Here is an 18,215-nt window from a genome sequence, read left to right as displayed (position 1 = left end):
TTCTTTTTCATTTTTCTTTAACTTGTGGGCTTCACATTTCTTGTTAGTGTATGAAAAAAAAATCCCCTCATGTTAAATGAGAGAAGTATTACGCTAGTTATATTGTTGTAAATAAGAAAGCATACTAAACAACCACGTTGAGATGGCTAAAGATATCTCTTATCTTATCAAGGAAAGCAACCCAAAATCATGCTAATTGCATGATTCTATATTATACATGTTTCTTTTGATATATATAGAGATTCACTCTTCCCTATGTACCATGTTCTATTCATTTTTGAGGTGGGAAATAGGTATATGGTCTGTCTTGAGTACTTGACAACCTAGTTTAGAGCCAGAATTCTGAGTCAACAGCATACATGCGTGATTATTCATTCAACTGAATACTCTGATCCAGTATTATTTGATTCTGTAAACTTATAGCATAGACATACCAGTAAAATTATTGTTCAAACTCTTAACAACCTAATATTTGTATTCTGATCCAGCTGATAGGAAAACATGCAAAATTATTCAACTGATTATTAACTGTCACCGCAGTTATACTTATCAATTCACCCAACCAAGATTGAAATCAATTAGAAAGAGGGAGGGAGGGGAGGATAATTTTCCAAAAAAACGGTGGGGGTTATTCAAATGGCAGAAGAAACAATGGTTTTGACTTTTGAGAGTATCTTAGGAGGATGTTCAAGAGTACTTTCCATCAGTGAGGAGGCCTTTTACAAATCACGGGTTCTCTTCACATTGGCAAATTTCTTCAAATACCGGTAGCCTCCTTTTAGTAGAGGGTGCATAGAGAATCCTGAAAATGTGTGTATCAACTTCTTCCCTTGACGGAGCTTTATCAGAAACATTTGGGAGGACAACATCAATGCCATCATCCAAGGGTGACCAGTCATTGAAAGTGTTGGAATTGACAAGGGAATGATGAGGTTCATGTGAAGCTTGTTCGGATGTTGTGACTTCTTTTCCAGATACAGCTGCTGCATAGGACTTACCACAACTCTGGCTACTTGGGCCATGTATGCGTGATCCTGCACTCAAAGGTGATTTGGACGTCTGTGCCTACACAATCCAAGAAGAAATACTCAATTGCTGATTATGTGTTTATTATGTTGAAGGACATGGTGATATATCCCTTTTGCTTGTTTACCTCATATTTGCTCATCATGGAGAGACGACTAGGATGAAGCTCTTTCCCGTGTGCAATCTGCAACATATTGATACCATCAAGCCATCAAATACCCAATAGAGGCCACATGCAATTTATTTCTATTGAATCAGAAAAACATGCTACATGCTTGTTTTTTAATTAAGTATACAAACATGGAAAAGATTAAAACATACTAATTTTTGTACGATCAATAAAAATTATGATAATGCTTCAGGCCAAGAGACGAAAAAGCAATTAGAGAGTGTTGTATTGGGTGGATATTGATATTGGATCTAAGTGCTATTGAAACAGAGAGAAACGAATCCGGAAGAAGAAGAGAAAATCATTATTCTCATTAATTTAATGAATAATACATGAAGTTACTATATATATCATAACTGATAGCTGATAACTAACTGTGTAACTGAAAATATGAAACTGAATCTATAACAGAAAGACACGTCAGCAGTCTATTCTATTGAGATTGGTAGCTCTAATATTTGGATCATCTTGGGCTTTAATATTTTGGACTTCGTCATAATGCAGCTCTTGTGTTACCCCCCCACAAGTGGGACTATGTAAGTTACAGAGGCCCAACTTGAGAATTGCAGAAGTGAACAACTTGGGAGAGAGGGGCTTTGTAAGAACATCAGCCAATTGAGCGTTCGAAGGAACAGGAAGGAGATGGAGCAAACCAGAACGAATCTTCTCCCTGGTGACATGGCAATCGATTTCAATGTGCTTTGACCTGTCGTGAAAAGCTGGGTTGTGGGCAAGATATATGGCTGACTTATTGTCACAGTAAACCGAAGCTGGTTTGGTCCATGGTATGCGCAGATCATGGAAAAGGTGTTGAAACCATTGAAGTTCACAGGCTAAGCTTGCTAAAGCTCTGTATTCCGCTTCCGACGATGATCGAGATACAGTGGGTTGCTTTTTGGAACGCCATGTGACAAGAGAGGGTCCAACGAAGATGCAAATGCCAGTGATGGATTTTCTGGTATCGGGACAAGATCCCCAATCCGAATCACTAAAAGCCTTAACATGGAAGTTTGATGATGAAGAGAAGAACAAGCCAGTAGCTGGAGCTCCTTTTAGGTAACGAAGAACTCGTGTAGCTGCTGACATATGAGAATCCAGAGGATTGGAGAGGAATTGGCTAAGTTGTTGCACTGAAAAGGATATGTCAGGACGTGTAGTTGTGAGGTATAAGAGCCTTCCAACCAGACGTCGATATGAGGTAGGATCAGTGAGAGGAGTACCAGTTGCTTTGCCTAATCGAAGATTGGAATCCATGGGTGTAGTACACGGTTTGGCAGCAAGGAGACCAGCATCCGAAATGATCTCAAGTGTGTATTTCCGTTGATTTAAATGGATGCCTTTTTGAGAACGAGAAATCTCAATTCCCAAGAAATAACGCAGAGGACCCAAGTCTTTTATACGAAACTGATCATGCAGAAATGACTTTACTCGTGAAATTTCCAAAGCAGAATTACCAGATAATACTATGTCATCCACATAAACAAGGAGGACAGTGAAAGAATCACCATTGTGAAGAGTAAACATGGAGTGGTCAGACTGTGCCTGAGTGTAGCCAAGATAGACTAATGCAGAGGAAAGTTTGCTATACCATTGACGGCTAGCTTGGCGAAGTCCATACAAAGACTTGTTCAAACGACAAACATGGTTAGGTGCAACATTCAGTAACCCTTGAGGAGGTTCCATGTATACCTCTTCAGATAAATCGCCGTGAAGAAACGCATTATTAACGTCAAGTTGCTCAAGAAGCCATCCTTTAGCAGCTGCCATTGCAAGAAGAAAACGGATGGTTGTTAACTTGGCAACCGGTGAAAAGGTGTCGAACAAATCCACGCCTTCAAGTTGTGTGAAGCCCTTTGCCACGAGTTTGGCCTTGAAGCGTTCTATATCACCATTGGATTTATATTTAATGCGATACACCCATTTGCATCCAATGGGTGTTTTGCCAGGAGAGTGGGACAAGGGTCCATGTGTTGTTTAAAGCCAGAGCAGATAACTCACAATCCATAGCTTGCTTCCAATTATTAGATTTGATGGCTTGGGTGAAGGATTTGGGTTCGGTAAGAGTGGTAACATTGAGACAAAAGTTTCTGTAATCCGAAGAGCACATTGCATATGATAAAACATCAGTCAAAGGGTATTTAGGAAAGTTATGGGAATTACCTGAAGATGATTTGTCCAGCTGAGATGAGAATAAGCTGCAGTGATAATCATGTAAGTAGCTAGGAGGAGCACGTTGACGTGAAGATCTTCTAACTTGCTGTGGTGGGGATTGGGCTGGCTGTGGATTTGTGTTGGGTAGGATATTTTGGGCTGTATGGGTGAGTGAAGAAATTTCGAAGTTAGTGTATGTATGGGTTGGTTGATTTATGGATTCTGGAGTTGGTGAGTCAGTGATATGATTTGAGGGAATTGCTGGATGGAAGGGGAATATTTGTTCGTGGAAAACAACATTTCTGGATACAAAGAACTCATGAGTCAGTAAGTCATACAGTAAGTAACCTTTTGTTCCATCACGATGGCCCAAGAAAACAGCCTTGCGTGCACGTGGTGAGAACTTTGTTCGATGAGAAGAAATAGAAGATGCATAAGCCAGGCAACCAAAGACACGTAGGTGGGTGAGTACAGGAGATGAACCATAAAGCTTTTCAAATGGTGTGATATTGTCAATGACGGGACTGCAAGTACGATTGATTAAATGTACAGCATGAATGACAGTGTAAGTCCAAAAGGAAAGAGGAACTTTTGCTTGGAATAGAAGTGCTCTAGCCACATTTAGGATGTGCTTATGCTTTCGCTCCACAGTGCCATTTTGTTGTGGGGTCTCAGTGCATGTGCGTTGATGAATGATGCCTGCTTGATTATAGAAGCTATGCATTAGAAATTCTGGCCCATTATCCGAACGTACAACTTTGATGATTACACCAAATTGAGTTTTGATGAAAGTTATGAATTGCTGCAAGTGACTACGAGCCTCAGCTTTTGTGCGCATGAGTATTAACCATGTGAAACGTGAAAAATCATCCACTAAAGTAAGAAAGTATCTGTGTCCATGGATTGAATCAGTTGAGTAGGGACCCCAAATATCAACATGAAGTAAATCAAAAGCTTTAACAGATTTTGAGTTACTTAAAGAAAAGGGTAGTTTGTGTTGTTTGGCAAAATGGCAGATCTCACAATGAGTAATCTGACTTGATGAAATGAAAGGAAATTGTAAAGACATAGAATGAACTACATCTGTAGAGGCATGGCCTAATCTTTGGTGCCATAATAGAGAAGCCTCATTATTATGGATGGCATTACAGGTGGAAATGGGAAAAGTTAAGCTAGAAGAACTTCTTGTCAAGTTGCTCGACTTGTTGATTATCACATACAATTTATTCTTTCTCTCAGCAGAACCAATCGTCGTTGGGTAAGGTAAGGTTTTCTCCTGTATAAGACAGAAAGATTTATTAAAGGTAACAATACAGGAAACTGAATCTAAAAGTGCAGTAACAGAAAGGAGATTTATATGGAAATTTGGTACAAAAAGAACATTGGTTAGTGTAAGTCTTGGAGAAAGAATGACAGTTCCTGCTATGGAAGCATTCACTGTAGAACCATTGGGAAGCATTATGGAAATTGGATCAATTTCATGATAGCTTGAAAATTGTGAGAAGACATGAGTGATATGATCAGTGGCACCCGTGTCTATTACCCACACTACGCTCATCATACCTGATTGGAAGTTATTAACAGAGGATTGGTTGGTAATGGATGGTTGGTTGGTGTTGGCTACATTAACTGAATGTGATGGCTGTGCATTGTCTGTATTCAGATCTGGCTTCTGTAACAAATTGAGAATTCTTTGGTATTGATCTTGAATCATATTCATTGGTGATGATTGCATCGAGTGTGTATCCATCCGCTCATTATTATTCATCTCAGCAGCAACAGTATTCACACTGCTAAAATTGTTTCTTTTGTATGCTGGTGGGAAGCCGTGGAGCATGTAACAGGTCTCAATAGTATGATTTGACCTATTACAATGAGTGCACAGCTTGTTATTCATGGATCCTCTTCCACCATAATTGCGTCCACGACCTCTGAAATTGCGTCCACCATTGAATTGACCTCCACCTCTTCTATGAGTAAATTGATCTCCAACAGCAGCCAAAGCTTGAGGAGTATTAGAAAAATTCAAACTATTTTCTGATTGAAATTGACGCTCTTGTTGAGCTATGAGTGAGAATGCCTTGGTAACATTAGGCAAAGACTCAATGAGCATGATCTGTGACCTTACCTGAGCATATTGCTCATTTAATCCTTTCAAGAAACGGACAGTCTGGTCTCTATCACGATAGTTTCGCATCTGTGAGATGGCTCCACATACACATGGAGCTGCAGGAGTTGGAAGTGGCTTCAAGATTTCCAATTCATCCCACATTGTTTTCAGCAGTGTAAAGTATTCACTTACAGATTTGTCTCCTTGACAGATCTTGTAAATATCTTCTTGAAGGTCAGAAACACGAAGAATATCCGATTGTGAAAAGCGATTCTTTAAGTCATTCCACGCACCTGATGCTGTTTCGATCCATAATATGGACTGTGCAATGGTTTGTGTGATGGATCTATGAATCCACCCCATAACTATGGTGTTACATCGATCCCAAGCTTCAAAGTCAGGATCCACAACATTTGGTACAGCTACATTACCATTAACAAAACCAAGTTTGTTTTTGGATTTGAGTGCCATAGACATGGCACGAGACCACGAGTGATAGTTTCGCCCATTGAGCAATGGAGTTACAAGCACCTGAGACGGATTTTCGTTCGGATGCAAGTACAGTGGATGTGCTGCATTGGTTAAAAATTCTGGTAATTGATTCGCCATGAAAGAAAAAAGAAAGAAAGGCAAGAACTGATGAATGCAGAAAGAAAAGCAAGATTCGATCGTCGAAAACGGATATCAGAGCCTTGTAAGCTCTGATAGCCTTGTAAGCTCTGATACCATATTGAAACAGAGAGAAACGAATCCGGAAGAAGAAAAGAAAATCATTATTCTCATTAATTTAATGAATAATACATGAAGTTACTATATATATCATAACTGATAGCTGATAACTAACTGTGTAACTGAAAATATGAAACTGAATCTATAACAGAAAGACACGTCAGCAGTCTATTCTATTGTGATTGGTAGCTCTAATATTTGGATCATCTTGGGCTTTAATATTTTGGGCTTCGTCATAATGCAGCTCGTGTTAAGTGCTCTCTCAGCTATCTACAGAGGAGATATCTTCAAAGTTGCAAATCAAAGTGCTCATAATAACGGTGTAGCCAAAAAAGTGATGTGTGTATAGTGACAATATATAAGAAAGAGTGTGTCCTATACCTATAAACTTTACCTTTTATTTATAGAGTTTTACATATAGATATTTGAATAGTGGACCTTTAGTGGCTTTTCTAAGGGTCCCAGTATAGGTCCATAGCCGTCGTATTAAAATTAGTGGCAATCAAAGATTCTTTACTTTATTTCTTTTAGTTTCCTCTTTCCGTAACACTTTTTTGGACCTTCTAGAATATGTCTCTTATACGGACCCATAATAAAGAGGTTAAATTAGAATAGGATTTTACTTTTTTTATTATATATCTATAATTTGATTAGATGTTCAAATCCATTTGAGATGGACTAAAAACAAATCTTACTTTATTATATTAAAATATAGTTTTATTTAATTTTTAAATTCTAGTTTATTCTTCTTATTTTATTTATTTATTATATAATAATATTAGATGGACATTTGAAATTGAATCGAAAATAAAAAAATTAGTTATAACTTTAGCTCAAATCATGTCCATTTGCTGAAAGTGACATAGAAAGTGGTGATACAAAAGTTATATTTAATCAAAACAATTTAGTTGGAATTTAAAATTTAAATAAAATTTCAATTTTTTTTTATGTACAACCTGAAAAGTATTCTCATTCAACCTCCTCCGGTCACTTTGTCTTCGAAGTATAACCTGAAGGCTACCTCCTTATTGGAAGGGCGAGTGCATTGAACTTCGCTACTAGAGGAAGCATTTGAACTCCTGACCCAAGCAAACCTTTGGAAGTTGCCAACTGAGCTGACTTCGGGGGTTATAAATTTCAAATTTAGTATTCAAATCAAATTTGGCAAAAATATAATATACATTAATAATATTATATCATATTATTTGAACGCTATTGGATATTTCAATATATATTAATGCCTCCAATCAACCGTTCGCTCTCTAATATTAATGGGAATATTATATTTAAGTTAAACCAAAATATATAAATACAATGAGCAGGGGCATCTTTTAACAAAATGTTAGAATAGTGGTGTTCGGTTTGATTTAGTTCATATAATTCTTTTTACTCTCTAAAAAATGGACATGATTTGATATAGTTCGATTTTATATATCAAACTGAACCAGATCAGTTTAATAAAGTAATTCGATTTTTAAACTTGGTTTAATGTATATTTATTTATAATTTGGTTCATGATTTAATTCAATTGATATAATTGGTTCTTGCTTTACTTTGTATTTTCTCAATAGCAAAATTACTAATTTAGACTGATATATATTGCATATAAAAAAAATCAAATCTTAATAAAAAAAATAGAATATCAATGATGGAGAAAATATCCAAATCTTTAAATAATTAGAGTTATGGCGAGAAGTACCAACCTGGCATTTGGAGTTGTAGCGGCAGTTTCCAGATTCCTCCCACGCTCTGCAAATATCCGTCTTGAACACGCTCTTCGACGACGACGACGAACCCCGGCCGGAGGAAGATGATGAAGACCTTCCGTTCTTTTCTCCCGACATTCGCCTCACCAGAATATCATCCATCACAAGAACTTCATCATCCACCTTCACCGGCGTTCCGTACATCGGCGGCGACAAGCGCGGCGCGTTCTCAATAGCAGAAAGCGGCGACCGCGAACGACGGAGAAGTGAATGCCTGCTGGAGCCGTACTTGCTGGAGCCGAACGTCGGCGAAGTGAAGGCCTCGTCGCCGATCATAACCTTCCGGGAAATTGGAGACGCGCTGAAGAGGTACCGCGCGAGCGGCGAGCCGGCGTCGATGTTCTCTGCGTACGGTTGAAATCTTGGACTCATGTTCGTTGATTGGAGATAGCGTCCTCTATGATCATCCAACTCGATCTGAAACGGCGAAACGTTTTCGTTCAAAGTCCTCGACTTCGGAACCTTCATCTTGCTGTTGTTCTCCATCACTATTCCTGCATTTCACACGAAGCTGTTACGTGGAAAGCTTTCGGTTTCGAATCACAGTCGTGGACAAATTTTCCGAACGCGATTTTCTTTTCTTGGAAAATTGGAAAGAAAATTGAACTCTCCTTTCGTTTCTCAACTAATTATACTCTTGATTTCAGCGTGATTTTTCATCAATATCATGTTAAGAGTGTGAAGTGGTTGATTCACAACACAAAATTGTAAAACATTACCTGAAAAAAAAAAATTGGCGATTCAGTGCGGTTTCAGCATCTGGTAGGTTCTTCTGCAGAGAGAAAAATTGAGAGGAAGAAGAAAAAGGGGGTGCTTTTTTAGAATGAAACTCGTTGTCGGAGAGGAGAATCCACTTACTTATACGCATGGGTTAGAAAGCGACGGTGTTTCTCAGCGCTTTAATTTGAAACAGAATAAAACAATATTTGTTTAAAAATAAAATAAAACTAGATTTCAGAATACAATGATTTAATTGCAGAAAATGCAGAGAATGATAATGTTTGTGGCATGGGATTTATGAGCCTTGTTTTAACATTTGCCACCTTACATTGAAGAATGAAAGACATCTTACTGATGAAGCACTACAAACAATTAAGAGCCTAATGGCTAATAATCAACACCCAACTATACACCAGTTATTGAACAAGCAGCACAAACCATTATGCACAATTTCATGATGGAAATGGTCCCTAATTCCTAAAGTGAAATCTACAACTTGTGAGTCATCACAATCCCCTTCATTTCAGATAACATCAAGTGATGCATTTTTTAGATTCCCTCCAAAATACAACATGAGGTCTCCACCGTGGACCCTGCCCTCCGGCAGGTTAAAATCAAGGCCTTTCCGAGCACCGCTGCAGCCAGCAGCCATGCTGTGGCCATTTTTGTCTTGGTCCGGCTTCTTGGCAGTTAAGAAGCTTGAGTAAGATGGTGATTTCATTGAGAGTGGAACTAACACCTCCTTGGGTATGAGGTGCTGTCTTTTAGCTGGAGTTTCCATAGAATCATAGGAGTCAGACACAACACTGACGCCTGAGGAAGAATTGTTGTCAAAACTGCTACAGGCAGTGGAAGCAGAAGGTACAAGACCATGGAAAAGTCCAGGTGCAATCAGGCTACCCTTGTTCATTTCCCTTTCTTGCACCAAGCTGCTGTGAGCAGCACAGAGCCCACTCTTTCCCCTTGCAAATTTCTCACACTTTCCATCTCCCCAACTACATCGTTTTCCTCCACCATGGGCCTTGCAGAAATCTGTGCTTCCCTGAGCACTCTTCCCACAGCCTTCAAACTTGCACCGCTTTCCACCGCCATGCCTAACACAACAGTCAGTTCGGCCACGTGCACTCTTGGTGCAACCTGTAACAGCACACCTCTTTCCACCACCATGAGCAACACAGAAGTTTGTTCCACCATGTACACTTTTTGGGCAAATACCACCCCCGTTGAAAAGGCAACGCTTCCCCCCACCATGTGCCTTGCACAGTGGGGTGCTTCCTTCAGCACCTTTGGTACACTCTGCAAATGAGCAACGCTTCCCACCACCATGTGCCTTGCAAAACATAGTGCTCCCTTGCGCACCCTTTGTACATCCATCGAACTGACAACGGCGTCCACCCCCATGAGAGATGCACAACCCAGCCTGCCCTTCTGCACTCCGGGTGCAACCATCCATCCTACATCTCTTACCCCCTCCGTGTCTAATGCAAAGTCCTGACTTACCTCTTGCAGCTTTTGTGCACCCACCTGGATAACCACATCGCCTGCCACCACCATGTGCTATGCAATAATCTGTCTTACCCTCAGCACTTTTAGTACACCCTAAGTATTGGCACCTCTTCCCTCCACCATGGGCCTTACAATAAGCTGTACGACTCTCGGAACCCTTGTTGCATCCCGGTTTCTGACATCTCTGTCCACCCCCATGTCCAATACAAAGCCCTGAAGCACCTCGAGCTCCCTTTATACAGCCAAAAAATCTACATCTCTTGGGATTGTTTGTTCTGTTGTCTGAAGTTATCCCTGTAGAATATGTGGTGCCGAGTGAGTAATTTGTAGCATCGGATGGTTCCGGGCACAGCTGAGGTTTTGTCCCAATAATTAGTTCTTGGGTCTGCACCGAAATTTTAGCATTATCCATTCTTGGAGCCAAAAGAAGTGATGGCATATAGCCACCTGATTTCTTTGCCGAGGTAGAACCCTCATCAACAACAGGAATCCTTAAATAATTATTTTCTACAGATATTTGGCTTGAAAAACATGGCACATTCACATCAGTCTCGGTTGAACCTGAGTGGTCCAGCACACCTGATGCCTCATTAGTTCCACCCGAAAGACCAAGTTGAAGGATTGAATCACATTCAGATGGCATGTGCAGAGGAAAAAGATTGGCCGACTTTTTCTTCTTATTAAACCCCAAATTGTCATAGTCATCGCCATACGCCATTGGGGTTGGGCCCAATCCCAGCACCAATCTGCAGCCATCATCAGCACATCTATAACTAGCCTTGTTGGTTTCTCCAAAGCCAATTCCATTCAAGCATAATGTAGTATCGCCAAAGTTATCATTTTTCCTAAGTTCAGCATCATGAGGAGACAGTACAGCTTTCTTGTTCAAATCCATCATCCAGATGTTGTGCACTACAGCTACAGAAGGTTGAAAAAGAAGACCAGTTCACCACATGCTTCTACAAGATCCGCATACCTACCAGAACTTTATGGCTAGAAAAAGAAATTCCATTATACAGCCTCCACCACTTACAAAGCCTGATGTATCTGATCTGTCCATTTTCACTGTATCCCAGGACGAAGTTTCACAAAATCTTTTAATGAAGTTAGTTCCACCAATAATATCTTATAACATCTCTTGGAAAGAAACCTTTTATAAGACTGGTTAATACTGATGTAAAGAGTTCCCTGGAGCTTCTTGTGCTCCTTGTGAACAAATCATTAAGCTTCATCCACCCTGACAAAGAAAGAAGGAAATAAGTTTTTAATTTATGAAATTGATGCTTAAGGGGAAGAAAATTCTTCCTTTTTATAACCCGCAACGCACCCATATAAAACCATTTACTGCCAAGACTAAGAGATCAGTTCGTGTGTTTAAAAATCAAAATGTCAAGTTTACACATCTCACCTCAAACATGAGCATAAAAACTCCCAAATTTAACAAAATGATGTTAAAAGGGATACAACGGTACAAAGATATTCATATATGGGGCAAATCTGAAAACAGACATACACTGTTCTTGAGAGTGAAGGAATAGAAAAAATTCTAAACATGTTGTCACAGAATTAAAAAATGACAAGTATCATATAAAGCAATAATTTCTGTCTGTATTATCCCAAAATGCGCATCAAAATTTAGTATTGTAGCCTTCAATTTTAAATTATACCTTGGCATCGCAACAGGAAAAACAAGTTTTCAGACAGCAATCATTGAACTCTCCCTTGATCTATATGAAGATGGGTCCATAAAGCATGACAGTGTGAAAACATCGTATATAGAAACATAAGGAAATGGAAGATGAGCATTTTCCATGAAATATTTTTAACGATCATATAGCAAAGACTAGATATAATTGAAATAACTATTGTGTTTTCTCTCACAAAATCTATTTTTCACACTTGCAGCTTGAACAGTCAGCACAAGCCTTGTTATATCCATATCAGTGCCGCTAAATCTTTTCCACAACAGCTATCTTACTGTAAATCGATTGCAAAAGATGGTGCCTTTTCTTCTATTCAAAAAAAGTACACTTTCTTCTATTAAAAAAAGGTGCCTTCTCATCATAGTTCAGGTAATTTCGATATATTTTTACCACAAACAATTACTTCACCCTTAAAATCCACATTCATGCTAAATATTAGTGCAAATTTTCAATAATTTGAAAGAAAAAAATATAAAAAAAAATATAAAAAAAAAAAAAATCTTGATCTTAAATTACAATACTACATGATTTTTGCATACTAGTTTCATCACTGAGAAAAAAAAAAGATTATTATATGAAAAATCAAAACCAATATATTTAGAAGTAGAGTAATAAGATGTAGCTTTCATTACAGCAAGCTGATCAAAATATGAAACAGATATGCATTACAAAACAAGAACCGGAGGTTGTTTGTAGAAATAAAAAATGAGAGGTTCAACTTAACAAATCAAAAATGAAAACCGAGAAGGGAGAAAATCTTTCAGCCTCCAGAAAGTATTGCACCTAGTCAATTAGAACATCACATGTGGCATATACATCGAATTTGTGCCATCAGATCAAGATTAAATTAAAACTTGGACTATCAGGTGCATTACTCTTGGAGTATTCAAGAGTTTCACAAGTTCTGCAAAGAGTTTACCAACAGTGATAACTAATAATTACAAAAGAAATATATCTTTCAAAATCGGGGGGACAAAAACCAAAATGCCACACTATTCACAAAATTTATCTGAATGCCACGGACCGGAATTTTTTTTTCCAAAATGCCACGTCACCTAACTCGCTACAACACCTGGCGAGTTACGTGTGCGTACGTGGCAGCAGGTTCATGGCCACGTAAGCCGCTGCACAGTGCAGCGAGATTACATGGCAGACAGATTTTGCACTAGCCTGTTACGCGGCCTAAACTCGCTGGGCAGCATAGCATATCATGTGTCTGACACGTGGCAAACTCGCTGGGCAGCATAGCATCTTACATGGCCACTGCAGCACCATGCAATGCATGTGTGACACGTGTCACAACGGGGACAAAACCGCTGGGCTATTCAACGTTTTTAGTGGTCCTCACCACTATAAAAACAATCCCCCTTTTTCCCATTCTCTCTCACTAGGCCCCCCTCCCCCTTTCACACAAACCGGTTCCCTTCCCCTCTTATACAAGTTAGTTTTAATTTTTCATTTTTTTTCACTACAATTTAGTTTATTGTTTTAAATTTAAATGCTGTTATTTTATATGATAGATTAGATGATATTTTTTATTAGTATAGGAATTAAATCCTAGGATAGATGACATATTTAGATATTAATTAATTTTCTAGTGTAGAAATTAAACCCTATGATAGATGACATGATTTATATGTTTGTTGAATGAGTTAGTATAAATAAATTATAGGATAATTTTAATTATTAAATTTTGTATTTTGAAATAAAATGATTTAAGAAAAATTAACATTGGTTTGAATATTTTAGTTTTAAATAACTTATGTAAAAGTAATTTAATTTAGGACTGTTAATTTAATTTAATTTATCTCTGTCAATTAATTTAATTTCATCTAGGGAGTGTTAATTAATTTAATTTATTTTATTTTATGTTAAGTAATTTAATTTAATTTAAGAGTGATAATGAATTAAATTTAATTTATATCTGTTAATTAATTTAATTTAATCTAAGATTGTTAATTAATTTAATTTAATTTAGTGATATTTTAAGTTAAATTATTGTTGAACTGTTAAGTAATTTTTTCTTTTTTTGGTATCCTAAACTGTTAAGTAATTTAATTTAATTTAGAAGTGTTAATGAATTAAACGTAATTTATGTCTGTTAATTAATTTAATTTAATCTAGGAGTGTTAATTAATTTAATTTAATCTAATTTACGTAAGTTAAATTATTTTTGAACTATTAAGTAATTTAATTTAATTTAGGAGTGTTAATGAATTCAATTAAATTTATGTCTGTTAATTAATTTAGTTTATATTAATTTAAATTATTTTATAACTGTTGATTAAGTATTTTTAGGATTTCTTAATTAATTTTATTTAATTTACATCTGTTAATTAAGTTATTTTAATTTAGTTTATGTTCATTGATTCATGGATTCCCCGCCTGATTCACCGATTGGTTCATCACCCCGTGAGTAGCATGAGCACACACCTCCTGGCTCTCTAAGATCTCCTCGTGGCGTCATTACACCGGGCCCCATTGATACCTTTCTCGTGACATTAAAGGAGAAACACATTTCCACATATGTGTAGAATGGTCGGGCGATCGACGACTCAAAATCAAACACGCCGCCACACATGACCTGTTGAACATACATGAGGACATCGAGCCGTACTGAGGCAGGCTAGATTCTTTCATACTGCGCAGCTGTGCAACCACGACGTAAGTATTCATTTATTGCTTTTTTTTATTCATATGGATTAATTGTATTAATTTGAAAACATCACCTACTTTTATTGTTTCAGATTGACCATACCCTTATTTCCGTGTTTGTCGAGCGTTAGTGGCCTAAGACGCAGACATCTCATATGGCGCATGGAGAGATGACGATCACCCTAGAGGATGTACACCATTTGTTGGGTTTGCCCACGGATGGTGACGTTATGTCCTATTGTGCTGGACAATATGATTGGCGGCAATTAATATTTGAAAACCTCGGAATTCAGCCAGAAACAGATCGTGACATGACGGGTGGTCAGATGAGCCTTCGATGGTTGCGCTAGCGCTTTGGTCATTATAGTCCGTATGTAAGGGCAGAGGCACAGCGCATTAGGTACACGAGGGCATTGATCATGCACATCTTAGGCGGGATGCTCTTTGTGGAAACTGCCTCCAGTTTTGTGCCCGCTCGATTTTTACTATTGTTGGATGATTTTCCACGAGTGGGTACTTTTAGTTGGGGTTCAATTGTACTTACTCGCCTATACCGCAAGTTATCAGCCGTGACAGACATAACACGCTCAATGTCCAGTGAAAGAATCGCATGACACATGGCGGTGGACGGACATGAATCGAAATCGCGCTCCACATCAGTGTTCGACGAGTTGCTTTCAGGAATAACCCCTTCATCTGTCTGGTCGTCTGAGCTGTATGTACAGCATGTTGGAGCATACTCATCTTGGGTAGGATGCAATTCAAGTGACATTGGTATCGGTGGTGGGGGTGAGACATATATCTATCTTCAGGATTCACCAACGGCTCTCTATTTATGTCGATTGAGTGAATGGAAGGGAGAGAACGTTGACTGCTGGACTGTCAACCGGAGTCTACTTCCGCATATAGCTCAATAAATATGGCGTCTGGATGCAGTCAAAATGCATCTACTACTAAGGCGATATCTTCATCCTCAACAATCTCCACCGGAACCCAACTTTCTTTACCCTAGGCGCATCGAGCCGTCAAGCGAGACAGAGATTGACCACGTTGTAATCTCAATTTCTTGTATATTGTCTTCTTCAGTTCATTAAAGCTACATCGCGGGCTCATGCGAAATACTTTTGTATCTCCTTCAAAAACTTGTCCATTAGGATCAAAATATTTCCTCCCATTGTAATAGACTAAGACAATTAATGAATCATTGCCATCACTCATTTTGAAAAATTTTGGATGACAAAAAAAGAACAAAAATGCAACTTCAGATGACTATTTATTGAACAATGTGAGAAATGGGATGTAAAAAAAAACAACAGAAACATTAACTGAACAGAAACGAAATGTAACCACGGAAGAGAAACGACACTCCACTGACGCATGAAATGGGAGGGGAAGTGGTGAATTTATTGAACTAAAAACGCTAGACTGTTGGGCGACTTTGACACGTGTGGAAAAAGCTGACACATAATATACTATACAGCACAGCGATTTTGGCCACGTGTCAGAAAAGCTGACAGGTAACACGCCAAGATGTCCAGCGTTTTAGGCCGCGTGGCAGGCTGGTGCAGAATCTGTTTGCCACGTAATCTTACTGCACTGTGCAGCGGCTTATGTGGCCATGAACCTGCTGCCACGTGTGCACACCTAACTCGCTAGATGTTGTAGCGAGTTAGGTAACGTCACATTTTGGAAGAAAAAAAAAATTGGTCCGTAACATTCAGGTAATTTTTTGTGAATAGTGTGGCATTTTGGTCGTTATCCCAAAATCGAGAGTAGAATGGAAGACATCTTGAACTTTATCACCCACAAGGAGACACTCATTTAGGGATATAACTTTGCTATTAAAGTTGTAAGCATTCTCAGCCCAAAAAATTAAAATTTGCAAAAAGCAAATATACATGAGAAGTACCTTCCTGTATGTACAACATAAAATGAATTTTTAAAGGACCAAAAACCAAGAAAAGAAGATCAGAAACAGAATATGGAAGACAAAGTTTATTCATTTCATTAAGAAAGAACCTCAAATATCTTTGTAGGAGCATGCCAAAAATATAGCTTTGATTTGAAACAGAACCAAAAGAAAACAGAAAAAATTAAAGCTTCAAACAGAGAAAAGGATAAAAAGGAAGCTGAAAACATCATGAGGAGTTCTCTGACCTTCGCCAATTTAATAGGAGTAGGATACTTTCCCATTTTGTTTGTATGGGGCTCCATCGCCATAAATTCCTTTCAGTATATGAATTTATTTGTCAAGTTTCCAGTAGAAACCATTCCAAATATACAAAAGAATGCTAAAGATACGTGGGGTTGCTCCTGCAAGAAATTCGAGCATAAAAAGCAATTCAAACCTCAAGCTAGGAAGTAAAAGCAAAATAGGAATTCTCATCTGGAGCAGAAAAACCAACATAGCGTACTGTGCTACATTACCTTCAAGACTTCAACAACTCAATCAGGATAACTTAATAATAAGATAGGTATACAACCAGTATGCATGTTTGTAATATATCGTGCCAATAAAAAATATTCACAACCGAAAAACAGGCATGAATGATGACTATAAGAGAACCAGCAACAGTGAAGTAAAATTATCCAATAAAAAAAATTAAAAAATAAAAATCACACATTCATTATCTAGATTCACACATTCTTTTAAATCTTAGATTTAAGATATTAAAAAGAAGGAAAATATTGCAAAAAAAAAAAAAATTGAAAAATAAAGCCAAGGGATTATGCAGAGAAAATTAATCACTCAAAGGATAACCAGTTAGTTGCCAACATCATAACCACATCAGAAAAAAAAAAAAAAAAAAAAAAAACGCATAATAATACAAATAGATCGAAGATTATAATATTTTCTTGAAATTCCACCATCAGAGTTCATGAGTACAACACAAACAAAAAACATAAAGAGTGCAAACCCCAGAACCAAATCTAGTAAATTCCCCAACCAAGAACATGAATGAGTAACAGAAAAGATTATCATATCACATACAAAGGAATCCCCCAATTCATAAACCATACCCTGAATTCCAAAAAACCCAACACACCAATAACATATAGCAGCAGCTCGAACCAATAACACAACATAGTTAGCAAAGGCCAAGTGGAACCAGCTATTTACAATTCGCAAAAAATAAAATTAAAAAAAAAACCTGTGACACCAAAAGCAATAAGAGGCAGCAGCTATATAACAATACAAAAAACCAAGGAATCACAGAGCAATCCAATTACAGAAACACAGTATTAAGGGAGAGAAATGAAAGCAGAATCAGATTAGACATATACCGTGAAGAAGAAAAACCTAAATAGAGACTAGAGAGAGTATACAGATCTGAGAATCACTCAAAGAACGAAGAAGACGAAGATAAAACAGAGAAATATTGAAGGAAGAAGCAAAGGGAAGAGGAACATAAGCAAAAGAGAGAGAGAGAGAGAGAGAGAGAGAGAGGGAGGGAGAGAAATTCATTTACGTAATAAAGCCCTGGTAATAAATAAAAGTAGGGGCGGCTCGCTTTTTTTTATTATTTCTTTTAATTTTATGAAAATTTTCCTTTGGCGAGTAATGGTAATAAGCTAGGGAAATATCGAGGGTTTGTGGAATGACACAAATGACCTTCTGGAGGACATGTTTCACATGCCTGCAGGGCATGCATACTTTTTGGTCGAAATGGATACCGGCG

General features: G+C 37.9%; 2 protein-coding genes across 3 annotated transcripts; both read right to left on the bottom strand.

Moving 5' to 3' along the window:
• Positions 1–438: 438 nt before the first annotated feature.
• Positions 439–8,788, bottom strand: LOC133292166 (uncharacterized). Of its 2 annotated transcripts, none has more exons than XM_061490541.1 (4): positions 8,671–8,788; positions 7,889–8,445; positions 1,154–1,210; positions 439–1,065 (listed from the first exon to the last, which is right to left on the bottom strand). In XM_061490541.1, exons 2-4 carry the CDS (start codon positions 8,435–8,437, stop codon positions 727–729), a joined length of 945 nt encoding a protein of 314 aa, XP_061346525.1. In that variant the 5' UTR covers positions 8,438–8,445; positions 8,671–8,788; the 3' UTR covers positions 439–726. The 2 variants fall into 2 exon arrangements, with proteins under 2 accessions (XP_061346525.1, XP_061346526.1); XM_061490542.1 differs by having other exon boundaries at positions 7,889–8,439; positions 8,666–8,761.
• Positions 8,789–8,928: 140 nt separating this feature from the next.
• LOC133292165 (uncharacterized) lies at positions 8,929–17,979 on the bottom strand. Its single transcript, XM_061490540.1, has 3 exons — positions 17,821–17,979; positions 16,693–16,848; positions 8,929–11,414 (listed from the first exon to the last, which is right to left on the bottom strand). The coding sequence occupies exon 3, from the start codon at positions 11,073–11,075 to the stop codon at positions 9,195–9,197; it is 1,881 nt and encodes a 626-aa protein (XP_061346524.1). The 5' UTR covers positions 11,076–11,414; positions 16,693–16,848; positions 17,821–17,979; the 3' UTR covers positions 8,929–9,194.
• Positions 17,980–18,215: the final 236 nt, after the last annotated feature.

This window comes from Gastrolobium bilobum, unplaced genomic scaffold (genome assembly GCF_033153095.1).
Source record: "Gastrolobium bilobum isolate Gb01-03AN ecotype WA unplaced genomic scaffold, APGP_CSIRO_Gbil_v1 utg20050, whole genome shotgun sequence".
NCBI lineage: Eukaryota > Viridiplantae > Streptophyta > Magnoliopsida > Fabales > Fabaceae > Gastrolobium > Gastrolobium bilobum.
This window is presented reverse-complemented; position numbering and strand designations above follow the sequence as displayed.

Coding starts and splice junctions, on each gene's coding strand:
- LOC133292166 (XM_061490541.1), bottom strand. CDS start 8,437: ATGGAGAACAACAGCAAGATGAAGGTTCCGAAGTCGAGGACTTTGAAC. Junction 1,211..7,888: donor GCTACAACTCCAAATGCCAG/GTTGGTACTTCT, acceptor AATATGTTGCAG/ATTGCACACGGGAAAGAGCT. Junction 1,066..1,153: donor CCATGATGAGCAAATATGAG/GTAAACAAGCAA, acceptor TGGATTGTGTAG/GCACAGACGTCCAAATCACC.
- LOC133292165 (XM_061490540.1), bottom strand. CDS start 11,075: ATGATGGATTTGAACAAGAAAGCTGTACTGTCTCCTCATGATGCTGAA.